Source organism: Rhinolophus hipposideros, assembly GCF_964194185.1.
Source record: "Rhinolophus hipposideros genome assembly, chromosome: 11".
Classification (NCBI taxonomy): Eukaryota; Metazoa; Chordata; class Mammalia; order Chiroptera; family Rhinolophidae; genus Rhinolophus; species Rhinolophus hipposideros.
Window position 1 is genome coordinate 31,708,863 of NC_138057.1, and position 22,138 is coordinate 31,731,000.

The 22,138-nt window shown below is 43.0% G+C and overlaps 2 protein-coding genes across 4 annotated transcripts in view; one reads left to right on the plus strand and one right to left on the minus strand.

Moving 5' to 3' along the window:
• SPATA6L (spermatogenesis associated 6 like) overlaps positions 1 to 2,989 on the plus strand; it is a 59,524-nt gene extending 56,535 nt beyond the window's left edge. The window contains exon 14 of one of the 3 annotated variants that reach the window (XM_081067167.1): positions 2,613 to 2,984. The gene's annotated coding sequence lies outside the window, so the exon portion shown is untranslated. Of the gene's footprint in view, positions 1 to 2,612 lie in introns of all 3 variants that reach the window. The other 2 variants (XM_081067169.1, XM_081067168.1) reach the window with 2 other exon arrangements.
• A 14,934-nt stretch (positions 2,990 to 17,923) lies between these two features.
• Positions 17,924 to 22,138, minus strand: part of SLC1A1 (solute carrier family 1 member 1) — a 74,057-nt gene continuing 69,842 nt past the window's right edge. Inside the window, exons 11-12 of the mRNA XM_081066028.1 lie at positions 21,568 to 21,702; positions 17,924 to 20,087 (exon numbers count right to left, since the gene is read on the minus strand). Coding sequence (XP_080922154.1) covers positions 19,841 to 20,087; positions 21,568 to 21,702 — 382 coding nt within the window. The 3' untranslated portion in view covers positions 17,924 to 19,840. The remainder of the gene's footprint in view (positions 20,088 to 21,567; positions 21,703 to 22,138) is intronic.

The window sequence follows — 22,138 nt, forward strand, 5'->3', positions numbered from 1 at the left end:
CTTTGGTTGTTTTAAGCAGACAGGGCATTTATTAGAACGATGCTGAGTATCATAGTGAATCCAGGGAAGATCCAAACAAACAAGGTCAAGCAGCTGAAGTGGGACCGCCAGAGTCACCCCTGTTGGGGTGACAGTCGCAGAGAGATTTAGCAGAAGACCCAGTGGGTTTCCATTACGTGCCCCCGTCCCTGCTTTTCTCGGGGAAGCTCTCCTGCTCCTAGCACCATTTTCTTTGTTTCTTTGTTTCTTCCTTTCTTCCTTTCTTTTCTCTCTTTCTCTCTCTGTCTCTCTCTCCCCCCCTCACTGCTGCTGCTTCTCCTCCTTCTCCTCTTCCTCCTCCTCCTCCTACTCTTCCTCCTTCTTCTCTTCTTCCTCCTCCTCCTGCTCCTCCTCCTTCTCTTCAATAGCACTGCACTGAACATCCTACATGTCCTAATATCCTGACCCCTCCTACCCCAGAATAAGCCTCTATTCTCATCTCTAGAATGAATGTTTTGTCAGGAATCACAAAGGTGATGCTGTTACCACAGGGAGTGCTGTCAATGTTCAGTGAACACACTGACCTGAGATACTAATATATTTGATCATTGCCCACCTCAGATTCTACTTTTAATGCCAAGAGCCTTTTTTCTGCTGAGGGCACTCATGTCCCACTCTGTGCCATGAGTCACCGAGGGATTGGAGGGCAGCACCGATTCTTGTCCCTTCCTGTCTCTACTGTTTCACTGTCGAATCAGCTTTCCCTCTCCTGGTTTCCTGGTGATCTCAAGATTTTGAGGAGTTGAAAAAGTAGATTCTTACTACAAAAGGCCAGGGATTCTTGAGCCAAAAATAATGAGTCCAATTGTCTGATCAGGGAATAGGTAGGAGAAATGAGTAGAAGGGATTGTAACATACCTATTTCTCTTTATTCTGGATGGTTTGGGACTTGGTACTTTTGGTATAAAGCAGATTATCCCTTGTATACTTTAAAATGGTTAGAATTTTATGTTATGTGAATTTTACCACAAAAAAATTCCCATACACACACACACACACACACACTCACACACACACATGAGATTATCCCTAGTTCTCTTGGAAGGCATGACGACCTCTGTGTCATAGCTCTTACCACATGTGTGAGTTGATTGCCCATGTCTGTTATACCCCCACTGAGATTCCACTTTCAAGGATGGGCTTGTAAGGCCCTTCTCTGTGAAACCTCCTGGTCCCTCAGGCAGAGCCACACCTTTTGCTCCTTTACCTGCCTCCACTCAGTACTTCTTTCCTTCAGCCTTGTGCTATAGCTGGTTTTCCTTATTAAAACCCTCCCAAGAAGGGGGCCGAAGACTGGAAGAGAAGTATCTGTGAAGGGCGGGGAGACGGACCAAATGGCACTAACTGGGGCCCCCTAAATGTTGCATTCCTGTGAGCAGTCCCCGGTGATCCCAGTTCCCCCCGCCACAGCTTGCCTCCAGGGGGTGCTAGTCCACTGGTGATGTCCCACGTAGAGTGTGAGCCCCAACTCAGGCATGGACAACAATGGTACTAGCACAAAACTTTTTCTAAAATTAAAGAACAGCAAAAAGTAAGTAAACCTAGAAAAGGAGGGGAAAAAAAGGACAAATTTAATTGAAGCGCTAATTTCTGATTGTGTCATAGTTTATTAGACTTCCAGGTCTAGGATCATGGCTAATATAGCTTGCAACCTTACCTGTATCAGCCGGCAGGCAGGAGCCATTTAACTTCCTCCCAGAGGGACCCCTTCACCTCCCTTACAACCAAAGCAAAAAGCAAACCAGTCTATGGATCTCAGATTCCAATCTTGGTGACCTCCCGCCTCTGATTTGGTCACCAGCTTCTGAGGGATTTGTCATTTGTTGGCTTGTGGACATTGACACAATGGATACTGATGCACCCCCTTTATCCAAGGAGCTCCTGGTCCTGTTAAGAGTCCAACAGACCCCACAGGCAGTGGCTGTGCCCCCAAACCCCAGGCAAATTCTTGGGTCAGCAGTGCTCAGTGAGCAATTAGAATCACAGGGGGTGTGGGTGTGGGTTGAAAAATACTCATGCCCAGGCTCAACTCCACACTAGCTTAATTGGGAAGTCTGTGGGTGGTACCTGCCTGGTATTTTTCATATGTTCTTTAGGAGATTCTGACGCTCATTTAGGATTGAGAATCTCTGCAGCAGAGTGCCTCGAGGGCAGGGGACTTGGAAAACTGTCCAGTCCTATAGGCCCCCTCCATGCTCAAAAATTATTGTTCCATAGAATAGAATTGATTGGGGGCATGTTTAAGAGTTTAGCTCAGTAGTTTCTGTCCTGGCAGTTTCTGTCCATTTACTATGTGCCACGGACTGTTCTTAATCCTCACAAAAACATGCTATCCTGAGGTGGATACTCGGCTTCTTTTCATCCCCCATATTATACAAAGAGGTCTGGTCACTTGCCCGAGGCCACACAGCTGCTTTGTCATGCTAACTAATATTGCCTCAGTCTGCGCTGGGAATGGAGAAGAAGGGGCTCCGACACCAAGTGCTCCCACGGTAGAGAGACATGCCAAGATTAGGACAGTGAAATCACGTTCTTCTCCTTGGTTGTGTTGATTGGTTTGCTCTTTTTCTCAGTCTCACATATCGCATGTGAAGTTTCCAATCTCAGAGAGGAAACGGAATGAAAACTGGAGGGGCATCACAAAGAACTCCCTCATCAACTGATACATCCTTAGAGAAATGAACAACCATCTGTGTTGTGTATCAAGTGGAGGGTGTCTAATCCCCTTTAAATCACACCTTGTACTCAGTCTTTTGTACCCAGGTAAGAGTCACTGATTAAAGTGTTCATTGTTTGGGGCTCATATTTCCTTGTAAAGCTGGAAAATTTGTGTTTTAGTTTGTTTGTTTGTTTTGAGATTGAAATAGAAAATAACAGTAGTTGAATAGTAGGTGCTTTTTCATTTGGAAAGTACTTCTAAGAATTTTAATAAAAATGCCAAGATGACTTTTCAGGTGTTCCTCATTTTTAGCCGAGGATGTGTTCTTGAAAAGTTCTTTTTTTCCCTTCCTCCCTCCTCCACTCCTTCTTCCCTCTTTTTTTCTAAGTCAACTTATATTTCACATGAGCTAGAGGAAGCTGGTATTTAGAGGCATAACCTGATAAATCTTCCAGGAAAAGACTGCCAACTTAGTTTTCTCATTTAGGTGTATCTGTTTTTTTCTGTGTTGTTTATTTTCGTGTTAGGCTTGAATTACATGAAGTCCATTGAAAACCTAGAAAGAAGGGGGATTACATCTTGAGAATTCAGATCTTGCTTTCTATGATACATTTGTAGGAGGAGGCTAGTTTCTTTGGACAATAGTTTAAACTACTTCAGTTATTACCGCCCTTCCCCCCCCCACCAATTCCTAATAAATTTATATGAAGAACAACAGCTTCCTCAAATATTTCTCTGAAAGATCTCCTTTAATAGGCTGCGTAAATATGACTGCCAAAACCAAATTTGAAATTAGTTAGAAGGCTGCCTTTATGAAATGCTTACACAGTTTGAGAGAGCAGAAAGGGGTGGTGGATGGGCTGAGGTGGGACTAGCCGGCACATTGGTTTTCAGCCTGCAAATGAAAACCTTGGTCTTTCCTTCATTCTGTAACCTGAGTACTTCCCTCTACATATCCTAAAACCATTTTAGTTTTTGGAAGATTCAATAAAGAGTCAAGTTTTCTCATTATGACCACAGGAATTGGTCCATAGGTAAATTAGAAGAAGGATTTTAAAAATTAAAGGAGTAAAAGACCTCCAAAAATAAAAACAGAACAAAACTCATTTATCCTCCTCTCACAATGTCAGCCAAATAAAAGTATATATTACAACAAGCATTGTACCTTTGGAAAACAGACAACATGCTTAAAATTGCGCCTACTTACGTATGCGTTCTTGGAGTGTCTGAAACTATAGTTGTCAATTTGTTATTTTGATATCTAAGTAGTTATCGAAAATAAAAAAATACTCGATTACATTAAGACTATGGGGTACTTCTCAGAAAAGGGCCACTTACAAAAAAGGATATAAACAGCCAAAGGAAATCAATTCTAATGAATTAGTATCCCATGTTTGTTATTGTTTAAATACATTCTCTGACATTCATGTTCAGTTTTTCTGAAATGGTTTGAGTATAACTCCTTAATTCAATTTAGAGACAAGATCTTAAATGCCCATTTTTATTTAAAGTCTTTTTGTTTTGTTTTTTCACAAATCAAGCAGTTGTTTACTTTCTGATCTGCTAACTCTGTTGTTTAAATTATTTCTATTTTACCTTTTTATATCTCAAGGAATGATTTCAGTTTTACAGAATCATATTGGGCCAGGATTACAGTTGAGATATTTTGCTTTTGGAGTAAATAATAATGTGAGTAATTTTGTGACATATTGGGGTTAGGAGTCCTTTGGGAAGATCTTTGTCATGAAACATAATACAAATTCCTACCTGTCTTACTTCAGTTTATTATTGCTTTCTTGACTTTCACAGTTGCAGACCTTTCAAAGCCTGGACCATATTTTACAAGCTTGTTTCACGGGGTCTGGATTTGCAGAGGCTCTTGGGAAACTCTCCCTCATGGAGCCCGGGCCCTCCAAGCAAAAGCCATCATACAGTGAGGTCATTTCCCGATGGTCACCTGACTGACTCAAAGTTAGCTGAAGCCTACATACCCTGAATAGAAATAGGATTTAACAAATGAGAGTGTAGGTAGCTTCGTTGCGCAATGGATAGCGCATTGGACTTCTAAAAAATGAGAGTGTACACGATAAATTTAACATTAAAAAACGGTGTTTGTTTTAAAGAGGGTGGATGAATTGTGCATGTTCAGCCTAGCACCCTAATGCCTGGCCACTCATAATAATAGCCAAGGCTCTACTCAGTTGCATTAGAGCACTCTGGTCTCTCTGAGGGCACCCCGAGGAAAGGATATGCCCTCTAGTCTGTGTGTGACCAGTGAATCTGCTAGCACCACCTAATGTGACTGCTGTCTTTCTCCGAATAGGGACCCATCCTAGCATCCTTAGGGACGTGCAGGTCTTGGAGAGAACCCCCTTCTTTCTTCTCCTGTACTGGGAACTCTGCTGAAAATGAGAAGAGCTGCAACCCTTGGGCTCCTGGGGTCTGCTCCCTGTCTCTCCTCCTAGACTCTGCTGGGTCGAGGGGCAGCAATAATTCATCAGAGGGAAGAGCCTTTGCTTAGTTTCACCTTCAGAACTAGGAAATTCAGCAAAAACAAAGTTATGCCTAGGACACAAGTTTTTTCCTGGTGCAAATGGGTCCTTTCCAGGATGGCTAAGGTATCAAAGCTTCTTCAGCAGAGTAAGGAGCTTCCACTCTGAAATTTTCTCCTTGGGATTCTATATCTTTTAGAGTGATCCACCAGCACTCCAGTGAGTATATAGTTTTCTTTCTCTTATCGTTATTTTAAAAGGAGACTGTAGCCCATAGTATCTTCACCTACCCTTAAAAATCACCTGCCAGGATTTGTTTGCTCTCTTTGGCTCTGTAGTGACCACAGCTTTGCCTCCTCTCCAAGACCATGCAGGCCGACAGGACAGACAGACGACAACAGAATGTGTGGCTGGGTTTGCTGTGTATGTGTGTGTGGGGGGTCACTTGGGGGAGGGTGCTAACCATCTGGACACCAGGAGCTCTGAGATGGCAGTGCTGAATGATTTAGCATTTCATGGCTTGCCCCAGAAATGATGAAGGGGGTTTCGGGGCTGCTAGGCTGCTGAGTCGCCAGGATTAGGACTTTCAAATGAAGAAGGAGAAGGAAGACCTCTGGCAAGGCCAAGGGTTGGCTCTAAGGTAAGAGAATTGAAATGGGAATGGTTGGGAATGCTTTCAAACCAGCCACGGTGTGTCACTGCATGTCATGCCTAGCCTGGGTGGGGGTGGAGGGTGATTTATTCTAGGTTCTTCCACAGAGGAGGCAACGTTGAGGGGCTTGAGAGAGCTACAGTTTTTTTAAAGACCTTACTCCCTAACCTTGGGAGACTGGAATCCCAGTAAAGAAATGGAGTAATCATCATTTTCTTTCTTCCCACACCCCTCATTTTCCTGTTCTTTGTTTAGTGCCTCAGTTTGCCAGGCAGTGTATCAAATGCTTCATGAGGGTGTTATCGTGTAGATGTGAAGACTGAGGGCTCTGGAGTGAGAACACCTGTATCTGAATCCTAGTTTTGCCATTTCCTGGCTGAGTGACTTGGGCAAATAACGTAACCTCCTCGTGCCTCAGTGTCCCTTCTGTGTGCAATGGAGGTAATAATAGTATCCACGTCATCACACTGTTGTAAATAGACGGATCAACACATTTAAAGCACTTGAAATTGGTACCTGGCACAAAATAAGTACTCAGTAAGTATTAGCTGTTATTATTCTCATTCAATTATTGGAGGAAAGCATTCCCCCTCCTCCACTCTTTTTTGTTAAGGACACTGAAGCTTAGAAAAACTAATGTGTGTTAGAGTCAATTTCCAAACCCTGTTTTGTCTTGTCTCCAAACCTCATGTTCTTTCTATCACTTTCTGTCAGCCCTCGGTTGTCACCTGATTGTCACTGAGGCTGGTGCATGCTGGATGATACAACCTAAAAGGTTTGAGAAAAAAAATGAACTCAAAGCATTTCAGTGGAGTGACAGGGTAACTAAGGTCTCCTGACAGAAGTTAGAATGAGGTTAACCACTTCTTATTTAGGCCAACAAGAGATGCTTTCTGTCCTTCTTTCCTATCATTGGAATATTATGTTTGTAAAGAAGATTTTTAGGAAGCCATCCCCCAACCCAAAACAAATATCCCTGTTCCTTTTCCTCCAGGAACTGACACTCAAATTGGTATCTTGGACTGAGATAAATATCTCACCTATTTTTAGTGGAATGACTTCCAAATTGTATGTAATAGGTGCCATTGTTGGAAGTATTGGATTCATGGTGAGAGCTCATCCTAATGAAAGCTCATTTGTCATTGCATAAGGGAAGTTCAACACAGGCGAATGATGACATCTCTTGTTCACTGAGCCATGGGATCTTCCAGTCTTGACAAATAATTAAATTGATTCTATAGCTTTGTATGGAATCACTCAACTTGTATTGATTAAGCTCCTACTATGTGCTCAGGCTTATACAAGGCTTTGTGGGATAAGGGATAAGAGTTATGCTAAGGAAAAATATAACCTGTGCCCTCCTGGAGTCTCCAGACATATTAGGGCAATGAGCTATTTCAAGTGTGCCTATCCAAAGGTGTTGCAAACTCAAATGCCTTCAGGACCAGGCAGGATTTGTGACTGTTGGAAGCAGTGGGGTTTGAAATAATGGTAAGTGATGGGGACTGGAGTGAAATGGAGAGTGTAACTGCACTCCCTCCATCTTCTGCAAGGCATTCAAATTCTTCAAATTCAAATCTAAAACAACAAAGGGCCCTAATGGCTACGTGAAGCTGGTCTGAAGCTGAATCTTGCCCGCAGCCACCAGTTTTGACTCTTAATAATATGAAATAATAATAACTGAAATTTGTGAAACTCAATATCATTGTTATAATCAAGTCTCATTTTGGTTAACGTAATAATATAAGGCAATATCTGATTATGTACCAAGATGCTGTTACTTCTCTAGGTTCCATGAGGTAAGAAATAACGGAATCTTGGTCTTGAGGGCCAAGAATTTATTTTTGACATTAAGGAAGACCAGGTGGAGAAGAGCTTTGGCAGAAATGAGAAAATTGGAGTCTAATGAAGGATATGTGTATAGAGAAGAAGGAAATGTCCTCTAGGGATACCTTCTGAAGTGTCTTAAATATTGGGCCTGGTGTTTTAGACTTTGTGCTGTAGACAGTGAGAAACCGTTAGAGGTCTGGGATAGGAAAGCAGACAGTTAATCTGACGATCTTGTTCAGGGTGGTTTGGGAGTGGATGGAAGCTGGCAGCAGGGAGATGATAACAAAGCCATTGAAGAAGTCTGGAAATTAGGGTCGTAGAGCCTGGATAAGGTGGGAGGTGCATAGTGAAGAAAGGGGCTCATTAAACTTCAGGGGTGAGAAGAAATCACCGGGCAACTTACTTTAATGGTGTGTGTGTGGCGGGGGGAGGGGGAGTCTGGCTTCTTTAGAGAAGAAACAGTTAAGTCAGAAGGCCTGGGCTGAGCTGTAGAATAAAGGTGAACTAGTTAATCATCAGGAATGCAGTATTGATTGAGAGGATAACTGCTCTGCAGACAGAAGGACACAGTGTCCTTCACTTTGTAGATTCACATTCTTCATGCCGTGATGTGACAAGAACTTAGGACTAAGAGAACAAAACAGGAGCCCAAGTACAACCTTTTGGGGCGGGATTTTTTTTTTTTATGGTGTCTTTTTAGCAGTAGGGCCAAAGTAGGGACCATTCAGAATTACTGGGGTTTGGGATGCTGTGAGGCAGGGTGGGTGCGCGGAGGCAATGAGGTGCCTCCTCTTGGATTTAGCATTTTTTGTTCTCTCTGAATCACGTTCCTCTTTTGAAGGTCTCTTCGTAAATAGAATTGAGGATTATCAAAGTACACATTATTTATTTAAGAATTCCACGGGAAGAGAAAATTCAGGAATGTGCCACGTGCAGTTATTCATGTCTGAACTGAGGCTGAGTCCTGGACGGCCCACTTCACAAAGAGGCAGCACTGTCACTCAGGGACTTCTGCCCAAGTGGAGACAATCGAATAAATGACTGAACCTCTGGAGGTTGCCACCTCCAACCTCTTGGGGTCAAAGAGGGTCAAAGAAATTGTTATGATTCTAGGTTGCTGTAGGAACAATGGTGATTTTGAAAACACAATACCCAATTTAGGAATGAAAGAATACAGAAGAAATTTACAAGTTTGACTTTGGATAAGTTCAGTTTAAAATGACGGTGCAAAGATCAAAGGGAAACGTCCAATAGAAGTTAGAAATGTGGATCGGAAGTTTGGCTGAGCGGTCCGGGCAGGAGAAACCAAGGGCTGCTGTAGCTTTTGTGGATACACATTTTTGTAAATTATCTGAATAAAGGTGGCATTTGAAGCCATGATAATGGGTGCATTTCTGGTGGAGAGAGTGTCAAAAGGGAGAGACCAGAAGGAAATGGAGCTTGTCCATATTTGAGGGACGCCTGTGTGTTTGGCACAGGCCGAGCACTGGGCACAGATGCGACGCACAGGGAGGGAGGAGGGGGTTACACAGGATATTGAAGTGTGGGCTCAGGAAGAGGATCGGGACAGAACACAGCAATGTCTTAACGTCCAGGGGAGAGAACTTAGTAGGAAATGAGCTCATTCACCGTGACAAATATTACAAAAGAGTAAAAAATTAATGACTGAGAAAATGCCTGTTGGATTTCACAAGCAGGACGTTGGTTTACCTTGGAGTTTATATTATTCCTGATCTTAGAGGAAAAGCTTTCAACCTTTAACTGTTGACTATGATATCAGCTGTGGGCTTGTCAAAGATCACCTTTATTTTATTTCATTTTAGTTTGTTTTAAAGTTTCTTATTTGTCTTTTCTTTGTTTTATTTTTTAAAGATTTTTTATTAAAATATAGCTACCATACTATATTATATTAGTTTCAGGGGTATACCATAGTTATTCAACATTTATACACCTAAAGAAGTGATCACCATAAGTCCAGCAACCATCTGACACTGTACCACGTTATCACAATATTACTGACTACATTCCCCATGCTGTATGTTGTTACATCGCCATGACTTACTTGTTTTATACCTGGAAATTTGAACCTCTTATTCCCCTTCACCTTTTCCCCTCTTTTTAAAAATTTTCTACTATAGTTGAAATTCAGTATTATTTTATATTAATTTCAGGTGTACAGCATAGTGGTTAGACATTTATATAGTTTAAGAAGTGATCCCTGACTAGTCTACTATGCACCTGGCACTATACATAGTTATTACCATATTGTTGACTATATTCTCTATGCTGTACTTTACATCTCCATGGCTATTTCGTAACTACCAGTTTGTACATTTTAATCCCTAAACCTTTTTCACTGGCCCCTCCAACCCCTCCCATCAAGCACCCTGATAAATCTAGTACCCATCTGACACCATATATTTATACAATATTATTGACTATATTCCTTATGCTATACCCTACATCCCCATGACTGGTTTGTAACAACCAAGTTGTACTTCTTAATCCCTTTCCCATTTTTCACCCATCCCCCTAACACTCCTCCCATCTGGCTACCATCAAAATGTTCTCTGCATCTATGAGTTTGTTTTCTGTTTTGTTTGTTTATTTTGTTCTTTAGATTCCACATACAAGCAAAATCAGATGGCGTCTATCTTTCTCTGTCTGACACTCCACTCAGCACAATACCCTCCAGGTCCGTCCACAGATGGCGAGAACCCATTCCCTTCCATGGTTGAACAATATGCCATTGTATATACGTACCGCCTCCTCTTTATCCATTCTTCCATCGATGGACACCCAGGCTGCCTCCACATCTTGGCCATTGCAAACAATGCTGCAATGAACATATGGATGTACAGGTCCTCTCAAAGTATAGTTTTGGGTTTCTTCAGATAAATACCCAGAAGTGGAATTACTGGGTCCTTCTTTGTCTCTTGTTATACCCTTTGTTTTAAAGTCTGTTTTGTCTGGTATAAGTGTTGCTACCCCAGCTTTTTTGTTTTTTTTCATTTCCATTTTCATGAAATATCTTTTTCCATCCTTTTACTTTCTGTCTGTGTGTGTCTTTCAACCTGAAGTGAGTCTCTTGTAGTCAGCATATGTAAAGGTTTTGTTTTCTTATCCATTCAGCCACCCTATGTTTTTGATTGAAACATTTAATCCATTTACACTGAAAGTAATTGTTGATAGATATGTATTTTATCATTCATATTTTTAAATCTTTTTTTTCGGTCTTAAAGATTGAAAAAAGGCTAGGATAGTTTTTAGTCCTTGTTTTTCAAATAGGTTCTCTATCCCTTGCTTTCTCTCTTCTCCTTCTGGTACCTCTATGATGTAAATGGTCTTATGTTTGATGTTATCCTAGAGGTCTCTTATACTATCCATATTTTCTTACTCTTTTTTCCTTGCTGTTCTGATTGGGTGTTTTCTGCTACATTGTTTTCCAAATCACTGATTTTGATCCTCTGCTTCATCTAATTGGCTGGTGATTCCTTCTACTGCATTCTTTTTTTTTTCAGTTATTGTATTCTTCACTTTTAACTGGCTCTTTTTTTATGGTTTCTATATCCTTTTTTATGCTTGCTATCTCTTTGTTGAAGTTCTCACTAGGTTCCTTGAGCATCCTTGTAACCATTGTTTTGAACTCTGTATCTATCTGGTAGGTTTCTTGCCTCCATTTTGTTTAGTTCTTTATCTGGAGTTTTCTCCTGTTCTTTCATTTGGGACGTATTTCTTTGTTTCCTCATTTTTGCTGCCTGTCTGTGTATGCTTCTATGTATTAGGTAGATCTGCTATGTCTCCCAGTCTTGGTCGGGTGGCCTTATGTAGTAGGTGCCTTGTGAGGCCCTGGCACAGTCTCCCTGGTCCCCTGCTCTGGGTGATCCAGGAGTGTCCCTTGGGTGAGTTGTGTTGCTCTCCTGTTATAGTTGAACCTTGATTGCTATTGGTACATCAGTGGATGGCAATGGCCCTCAGGCTGTTGGCTGTGGGATTTGGCCACATCCACAGCTTAAAGCTGCTGTGCAGGAAGCTTACCCCACTGAGTGAGATTCACCCCAGTGGGCTCTGGTACCTGTTAAGACCACCCTTTGGGTGTGCTGCTTGAGGTGCTAATTGGGTAGTGCTCTGAAGCCAACCTCCAAGTATGTTGGTTCTGGGGTCTCTTGAAAGGGGATCTGGTGCAGGCCTAGGTCATCCCCTTCCTGTGGCTGGCTGGGGACTACCTGGTAGGAGCTACAAAGTGATCCAGGTTTTCACTACCTGTGCTAAATTTGGAGGCGTGTGGGAGAGGTCACACTGTGAATTGAGGGTGGCTGCCATCAGTACTGGGCCTGGGGTAGCTCTGCAAAAAGCCAGGACACCCTGAGGCCTGCTGCCACCTGCCAACTCCCTTAAAGTTTAGCCACTGATAAAGCTTGTGTGGTGTGTGAGTGGGGTGAGAAAGGGTCTCAGGAAGTCACTAGAGTGGGAAGAGTTGTGGTCACCAGGTTAATAAGACTCTGGTTTGGTGCCCGTGCTGAGCCTGGAGTGACTCAGCAAAAGTCTCAGAGCACACAGAGGTTAGTTGCTGCCTGCCTGGGGCCTGAGGACTCAGATAGTTAAGACCGCAAGGTGGGCAGGGCTGGCTGCTTGCGGAGAAAGTGCCTCCAGCATTAGGGGAGTTGGATGGGGAGGGGTCCCAGTGAGTCAGCAGGGCGGAACGGTGGAGCTCCCCAGGCCAGTCAGATTCAGATTTGGCCAGTGGAGGAAGGCTCGACACAAGGGAAGATGGAACCCACCTGCTGGCTGCAAGGGAACAGGACTCCACACCCAGTGAAAATGGTGAATGTACTGCGGCCCTTACCACGCAGCAAGGCACCTCAGTCTGTTCCAGTATGCCCCCGACAACCCCTGAGTCACCATCCCTCCACCGGAGCCCAAGGTGAGTGCCTGCGAGGAAGTGAGTCTGTTCACGGGCTGTTTAAGAGGACATTTGGGTTTCCCAAAGCTTTCCGTCCCACCCAGATGATTTAATTTCCCACTGTTTTTCACAGCCAGATGTGGGGGCTTCTCTTCCTGGCACCAGTACTCCAGGCTGGGGAACCTGGTGGTGGCTGGGGTCCCTCGCTCTTCTCTGGGGACCCTCCACAGCCAAGATATCCCTCCTAATTTTCATTCACCACATGCAGGTGTGGGGCCCGTTCTGCGCCTCTGCCTCTCCTACCTGTCTTTTGTGGCTTCTTTTTTATACTTTTAGTTATAGGACTTCTGTTCTGCTAGACTTCAGATGGTTGTCCAGGTTGACTGTTCTATAATTTACGTGTAATTTTATTGTAATCTTGGAAGGGCATAGGCACAGTTTTTATCTACTCTGCCCTCTTGGATCTATATATTGCCTTTGTTATGTTAGGAGTGTTCCTTCTGTATCCAATTTGTTAAGAGTTTTTATCATGAAAGAATGTTGAATTTTGTCAAATGCTTTTTCTGCATTTATTGAGATGATCACATGATTTTTACTGTTCATTTTTAAAAATGTGGGGTATCACATTTGTTTATTTGCCTATGTTGAATAATCCTGTATCCCAGAGTTAAATCCCCCTTGGTCATGGTGCGTGATCCTTTTAATGTATTATTGAATTCGGTTTGCTAATATTTTGTTGAGTATTTTTGCATCTGTGTTCATCAGGGATTTTGGACTGCAGTGTTTTTGTTTGTTTGTTTTTTCTTGTAACGTCCTTGTCTGGCTTTGGTTTCAGGGCAATGCCTGGTAAAATGAGTTTGAAAGTGTTCCCTCCTCTTCTCCTTTCTGGAAGAATTTGAGAAGGATTGGTATTAATTCTTTACATGTTTGTTAGAATTTACCAGTGAAGCCATCTGGACCCTGACTTTTCTTTGCTGAGAGGTTTTTGATTACCCCTGCTTTCTTTTGGTTTCCATTTGCATGGAATTTTTCAGCATTTTGAAGAATCATATCTCAATGGTTAGGAACACAGACTTTAGAATCAGGTTTGAGTCCCAGCTGTGTGAACTTGGGCAAGTTACTCAACCTCTCTAAGCCAAAGTTTCTTCATCTGGAAAATAGAGAATGACAAAAACCTGACTGATGGAAGTGTTAAGAAGATGAAAGGAGATTAAGCACGTAAAACATTTAGTACAGTGCCAGGCATGGAGTTAACACTTGGAAAGTGTTAACAATTATTATTGGTCTTGAAAATTTTAGGCCATCCCAGGCTTGAGTTAGAATTAATATGCTAGCATGTCTGGCCTTCTCTGGCTTTTAATGCCTGATAGAGAATGTTGACACTGAAGCCAAATTGCTGTGCTACCTATCTGTTGTGTGACTTGGGCAAGTTAACTAACATTTTGTACCAGTTTTTCATCTACAGAAAGAGGAAAATAATAGTACCCACTTCATGATATTGTTGAGATTAAGTGAGTTAGCATTTTTTTAAGTGCTAAGCACAGTGCTTGCCACAAGTAATTGCTATGCAAACATTTGTCAAATAAATAAAAATGAGTTTCCCCTGTGTTGTTGCTGTTTTTCCTTCTGGAGTCATGACATCCCATCCTCTCCTGCATTCATCCTGGCAGGGAGAAAACTCACTCAGCGCCTATAGCAGTGAGGAGGTCAACATCGTTAAAGAAACTACCTTAGCGTGTCATCTCTATGAAAGGTGATGATGCCCAAGAATAGGGTAGGTGGCTGTCTGCCTGGAATGACATAGGAGCAAACTTTTCCTTAAGTGCCAGAAAAGCAGACTCGATACCTTCGCAGCCTGAGACTGCCTTGTTGTTTGTACTGCTAATTTTCTCATCAACTGCAGGTGGCATGCTCATGCTCGTCTAACTTAACTGGCCCCTCTTGACTGAGCAAAGAGTCTTGAGTTTGTGTGTACTTAATGTGGAATTGACACATTCTTGTCTGTCTTAACCTTTTTGGCTACATTAGGAAATGGAGGATTAGTTTGTAGGCCCTGGGAATTAAAGGCAGTTTGGCATGCTGGGAAGACAAAACCAAGTGTTGGGGAAAGATCAGCCAATGCATCATTCTAACCACTATTGCTTTTATTTATAGCATAACCTAGTTTCATGCATGGTAGCAGTTCTCTGACACCTGTAAGACACACCCCGTTTCCTAAAGACCTCAACATTTCATTATCCTTGGATTCATTTTGGAGAAAAAATGTATATTATATATATGCACATATATACATACACGCGTATGGAGCACTTTTTCTAGGATGAGTTCGCGAACTTAATTGTCCAACCTCGTGTGTGTGTGTGTGTGTGTGTGTGTGTGTGTGTGTGTGTGTGTGTGTTATGACCATGGAAACACAACACAAGGACTCCTTAAATGGAAGTTACATTAGAAGTTTGGAGGATGATTAGTCATCTTTAAAACGTGCCTGCCTTCAGTACTTTGTAAAGGTGTGTCCATAAACGAAGCACCTGTGCAGTGACATAGTGGTGCCTTTTCTACCACGATTACCCTCCTGGCACCACTCAATTTATTTCATTCAGTCTTATCTTCATCTTGGAAAACCTATCTTTCGACAAGATCTGGACAAGATAAAGCCAATCCTGGCTAGTGCCAGATTTCCAAACTCCTCATTTCTTCCTTTGGCAGCCAGACCTTTGATTCTGAAATCACACAGGTGATGCAACGCTTTGCATTCCCTTAAATGCTCTGGGGGACAAGAATGTGACATCCTTATCACCTTGCTGATACCTGGTAGCTTTCCTGCAGCTACCAGAGTCTACATGTCTATAATCTAGAAAACATGTGTGTGGTGTGTGTCTAGACGCTACTATTCAGGAGTTTGGTTGATTCTGTATTTCAGTTTTCAGTTTCTTGCCTCTATCTTCTGATAAATGGTACTTTTGGGGGGCAAGCTTTTCTTAGGTGATATCCCGGTTCTGCTTTCATAAGGCCAATTTCCCAGTGCCTTCCAGAAATTAGTCAAACGTCTCTAGAACAGACCACTGCTTTCCTTTTTCCTTTCCTTCAACGAGAATAATAAAAGGGATATTGATTTTTATCTTGGCTTTGGGGGTTTACTAATAACTGTTCTAAACTTTGTGGTATCTTAAAATTGGCAGACTTAAAAGTGGTCTCTTAAAAGTGGAGATTTATAGATGAAACCACGTGTCTCCGGAATTCTGGAAGGGCACTCTGCGAATCACATATGGCATTGGTTTTCCTAGTGAGAGAAGAAATGGGACAGAAATTGTATGGTTAGATCTTACTACTGGCTTAGGAGTTTTGTGGCATTATTTAGCCTGGGCCATTGAGAAATGTCCTGTCATCTCCATCCATGGTCAGTAACTTCATACACTTAGTCACCTAATTCAATATATATGGATCAATATATTGTTCCCCAAGCTAATTTAACAAAGCTTACTTCTTGTCGTTTATATTATATGGCTTTCACTTAAAAAGTCCAAGATTACAGGGGAGGGAGGTACATTTCCCACCACACGGGATATTAAAAAGCCCCAGGAGAGGCTCAGAACAAAGTCCCAGAATGGGGAGGGCAGCCACACAAAATTTACCGGCCAAGACTGCAGAAGTGAACTTCAGTTGTACTCTTAATTTCAGCATACAAGAGGTGCCACGATTGTGCATCTCGGCCTCACATACGCAGCCTGATCTCAACCCCCTATGGCTCAAGACACAGAAGAAAGGCAGCGAACACTTTTGTTTAGTCCCCCTGTGATATTTTACAGGAGAAAACATTCTAAGTCTTACACTAACTAAATGAAATTTTCGTGGAATGGGAGTTAATGTATTAAGTCTCACTGTTTGCTCTAAGAACTCAGCTGATACCAAGTGATGACAGCTATGATCCTTAATTATATCAGTGACAAAGGTCCTAAATCACCGAATAGCAACTGCAGTCGCATCTCTATGGATGACCCATGAAATGGGGGTGGAAGGTGTAGGGCCATTAGCATCTATCAAACATATTGTGTGACAGAGTCTCTGCTAAGCGCATCATATACATTTTCTCATTTAACACTTACAGCAATCTCAAGGGGCAAGATTTATCACCATTTCATAGAAGATTAAACCAAGGCCTAGATTACTGGCAAGGGTCACAAAGCTGGTAAGAGACCAGAGCTGTGTGTGTTTAGGTGTGTGGTAAGAGACCATTCACTTAAATACCCGTAAAGGGAAGATTCTAATACACCTGGAAAGGTTGCTGGTCCACTGCCAGATTATAAGCCAACCCCATTTCCTCACACTGTTTGAAGAATGGGATGGGTTTTAAATAAAAGGCCTTGTATCCAGGGGGCTAGAATTTGTTCAAAAACAGTCATTTTCCAGAGCTGATGACACCATTTCTCTGTATATGAGTATACTTGGGGCAAGATAAAAAACATGTGGGGGCCCCTATTCAGGGGGCACTAACTCTTCCAAACAGATCTCTCTCTTTCTAAGGAGTGGTGTGGTTAGGTATTTTTATCCCATGTTGCCAGAAGAGAAAACTCTTCTGAATTAGTTTGGCCAGGTATGAGAAGCATTTAAAAAAAATTTATTGGGGTGACAGTGGTTCGTAAAATTATAGGTTTCAGGTGTACAATTCTGTAACACATCATCTGTACATCACATTGTGTGCTCACCATTGAGTCAGTTCTCCTTCCATCACCATATATTTGACCCCATTTACCTTCAATGACCACCCCCCAACCCCTTACCCTCTGGTAACCATTGAACTGTTGTCTGTGTCTATGAGTTTTTATTTGTCCTTCTGGTTTCTGTTTTGCTTTCAGTTGTATAAGCATTTTGATGAGATACTGTCTCAGTGGGACGGAGGGAGCTGCCCATTCCTTTGTTGTCTATCACACACTAGTGGTTCCACCAGCAGATGCCTGTCATGGCTCAGGTTCCAGGCAGCACTGTGCCAACCCTATAATGAGCTCTGAATACAGCCATTCACAGTTTATAGGCACATTTCAGAGGGCAGATTGGTCCTTCAATGAAGCGAAGTCACCATAGGCTTGTGATAAGACTATCTCCCATTACAGCAATTTCTAACCAAATTCTACCTTCCCTTTCATCTCACTCATCACGTATGAGTACACTATTCATGACAGTGAATTTCAGTCTTATCATCCCTACTGATTCCCATGAAGAATTAGATTACTTTTCCTCAAGCCTTGCTTTTTCAATAATCCATGTACAATCTGAATCAACCGACACCTCCACCTTCCCACACCCATTCCAGCAAGTGAGACAAAAGAACAGATAAAGAAAAAGGCGGGGAAGAAAGAAGGATGCAAACGTTTATTGAGACTGAAATGGAACCTTGCTCTCTTCCATGAGTTAACAGCACAATGTGTTAAGAGGCTGGTTAACAACTGACTCCGAAACAAGGATGACCTGCGGTTCCCGCACGGATCTGCCAATGCTCGTGCCTCAAGTCAGAGACACCTGCCGAGGGGGACAACCATTCAGCCTAAGATACATTATTGATTCAACTGCATTTATACTTAGATTTACTTCCTATAAACAACACCTGTATTTGCATTTTACAACATTGAATTACTGGTCCATATTAATGATGTTTACATGCCAATTCCGTATCATTCTCTTATAGATTTCAGGTGCAGGTGGTCAATACTGAGCATTTATTTACTTTTCCATGATCTTTGGCACAATTTCTGGTTTTTTAAATAAAAAAGTACAGCCTTAAATTGGCTACTCAAAATGGCAGAAACGGGAGTATTCTGGATCTCAATGCCAACACAAATTTATGTTAAGTGTTATTTACAAGATGTGAGCTGAAGCACAGAGTTAATAAGCTATCTTCATAAATTAGGAGAATGACAAGCAATGGATTTCAATGAGCAGGGCCAAGATGACTGGACTACTCGTTGGAACATCCTCTTTGGAGGAGGAGACAGTGCCATACAATGGAGTTTTCCCAGCCCACTGATACCAGTCTCATGTCGGGCAATTTACTATGCAAGAATCCAGGGTAAGGATAGCGTTTTTCTGGTCAGTGTGGCTGGCTTATTCAACCCATCAACTCTGTATTAAAACACAACCGTTGTTGTACTCTGATGGGTACAAAAAGGCAACGTATTGTCATTTTTAAGTGGGTATAACTAACCTTGGAAGGATGAAGCTTTCCAATTGGATAAAAACACATATAGCCTTATGTGAGTGACCCCTTTGTATATAATCTTATATAGAGCTGATATGGATTCCCTCCCAGCAGTAGAATCTGGAAGCTGTAATGAATGACAACGCCACCTCGGGATATCACCATAATGTATCTCTGCTTTGGGGCTGATACAGACATGAGACGACTGAACAACATGATTTCTCATTCCAGTGCTCCTGAGCGAGTTCTTATAAGCCCAAAGCAGATCTGGATTGGAATCACAGTTATTATTCAAGTATAAGGAGAGCTTTTTATTTCACATTGACAGTTCAATTCTGATCTCTATCTGGCAAGTTATATGAAGATAACACACACACACACACACACACATACACACACACACATACACACCTAACTCTATACTGAACACTGAGTTAATAGTTACCAGTGTCCCAGTACAGTACAATGAAAAGAAAACCCTTCTCCTTTCCCCCCAAACCCGACATCCATCTTAAAATTGTTATTGCAGAACTGTGTAGTCTGTTTTCTTTCAAAGACATTTCTTTGAAATTGGCTGGAGATGAGTTCAAAATAGACAATTTGGCACATTAACTGGGGGAGGAGGGTAGTTTAGATGCATTATAATCTATAAAAACATGAGACATCAAAGGAAATCCACGCCAATAGAAATCCTGAGTAAAAATTTGTAGTCAGTGACAGAATATATTTTTTAAAAAACCCCAAACATGGGTCTGTGCATGAGAGAGCAACTTCTCTTTCACTTGTTACCTACTTCCAACAGTTGCTACTTGATACTTTCAAACTTTGTCTCTCATAGAATTTTAAAACTCCAGATAATACAGCTTTCCATTTAATCAATTTCCTTTTATCTTACCCCCACCCCAAATCCCAGAACTTGGAGAGTGAAAGCTGTGAATCCAAATATAGAAAATAATCTGGAGGTCTGTATATGAGGTCAAATGTACAATTGGCCGTTAGTGTTTTTCTTTCCCTTAATGTTTGAATTTGCTCAGTGATGTACTTCATCACTCCCAGGCATCTGAAGTCAGCGGCTCTAGAACTGTGAGGTCTGGGTGAACGAGATGCTGTCAGATTTGTCCACGGCAAAGCCTCCGTTGACATAGGACTTCTTGGCATCTGAGTCTTCGTTATCGAGTGCTGTGGATTCCACAGCAAAGGGGTTTACGAAGTTGACTTCAGATGAAACATGCATCTGCTCCAGCTCCTTCTTAGAGAGCTTCTCCACAATACCTGTTCCATACGCATCACCGAGCACGTTCACCATGGTCCTGAATCGGTCCCTGGGGAAGGGAGAAGCTAGTCAGACAGGAGGCCCAGATTTCATTTTCCTTTGCCATTGGAGTGAGAAAAGGACCTGAAGCGTTCAGTTATAAGTTAAGCAAATGCAGCAAGTGCTGTCCTCCTGGCTGCCTGAGCAGAAGCTCCTCTCGTCACAGGCCTGGGGCAGGAGGTGGTGCATAAAGGGACAGAATGGGCGAGCAGGCTCCCAATAGGTCACAATGACTCCCCTAAATTCAGCACCAGTCTCCCTAAACTCCCTTGTTTCCTCCCAAAGAAATGTGAAGTCTTCACAGATATTTTTGGGGAGCTGAGGGTCAAAATCCAGCAAATCTTTCACCTCTAACCTCTGTCTGGTGTGGGCATTTCCAGGCCATCTTTTGGCTAAAGTGTGAGACCTTGGATGTTGTGTGGGTGGTGTATGTGCCGTGTGTGTGTGTGTGTGTGTGTGTGTGTGTGTGTGAGTGCGTCCCTGGTGTACTTGTTTCTTTACTAGTAGGTCACCCTATGAGCAAGCCAGCAGGGACGTCGCAGAGCACAGGGTCAGAAAACACGTCTGCCTGGGAGTGGCTTTCTCCTTAGGGCACCTCCAGCCGTCTTAACTCCCAGACACCCTGAAGAAGAGGCCGGAGGCAGGAAGATGTGTAGGTAGAGGAGGCGTCCTGGAGAGAGGACTGGGACATTGCTGGTAGGAACCATGTACACGAATATTCTTGTGCAAACTACACCTCAGGACAGAAAAGGTGGACCACGCTTACACATACATGTCCATTCTGGATGCCCCTGTATTTAGCACAAGGCTATGGATTGAACTGGACCTTAGTATGAACCAGCTAGTGTCCTTATCCCCTGGAGCAGACTGGGCCTTTGATTTCTGTGGTTATCTTGGAAGTGAAGGTCACTGATTCCAGGAAGAATGAGAGAAAGGAGAGAAGTGCAAATCCACTACCACGACTAGGAAGAACATTTGAAACACTGCCTCAATGGTTGGTTAACTTTGCAAGAAAGGTGTCACCTTGGTTGGGCCTTGTGGAACCAGCTTGCTACTGAGGGGGGCGCCAGGTGTGGGAGCTTCTGCCCGATGTTTGGGAAGACAGGCTGATTGGGAACCAGGTGGTTCTGAGCCCAGGCTGCTGATCCAGGGCTGGGAAAGGCTCGGGCGGCTTGTGGGGTTGGGAGTGTCTGGGACCCTGCCTGGCTTCTTCACTGTATTATTTTATGTTTATCTCGTCTCTTCCTAACCTTGAGCATTACCAGGAGTATAATGAGCTGACAGAGATCACTTGCTTTTTAAAATCACTGCTCGAAGTTACGAGGAGTTAATTTTTAAGCACGTTATCAGATGGGCTGGCCAGAGGGAAATTAAAGCATCAACGTATGGCTCATTAGGCAGTATGAGGAGAGAATGATGACAGACTACAGAGCATGGCTGGGAAGCCCGCCTTCCCATTGGGCCAAGGCAGCGCGATTATTCCAACTCACAGGAGCCAGTCCACAGCGATGATCAGGGTGACATCCTCAGTGGGCAGGCCCACGGCACTCAGCACGATCACCATGGTCACCAGGCCGGCCTGGGGCACCCCGGCAGCTCCGATGCTGGCGGCTGTGGCCGTGACACTGTAGCCAAAACACACCAGTGCGAAAGGACTTAGATACCCTTTCTTCCTTCAAGGCCCCTGGCCTGAACCAGTTAGTCCCGATGGCTATTACTGCCGTGTCCCCCAGTCGGCCAGTCAGAATCTGTTATCTGCCGAGCACCAGCTCCGCCTCATGAGAGGGCTGTGGGAGACTGGGGGCGGGGGGGGGGGGAGTGTGATCTCCTTCCAGGGGCAGATATGGCAAATCACTCTAATGCAAGGAAGAACTGCACAAGTGGCACACAGAAAATGAGCAAGAGAGATGTTCAAGAGGAAGGGAGGAGTTTTACCACCTGTGGTGTTTATGGAAGGCTTTATCTACCCACCCATCCTAAACAAGTGCCAAATACTTCTCCACCTGTTTTATTCCTTCCTTCTTCCATCTGCTCACCCAGCCAATCATTTACTGAACATCT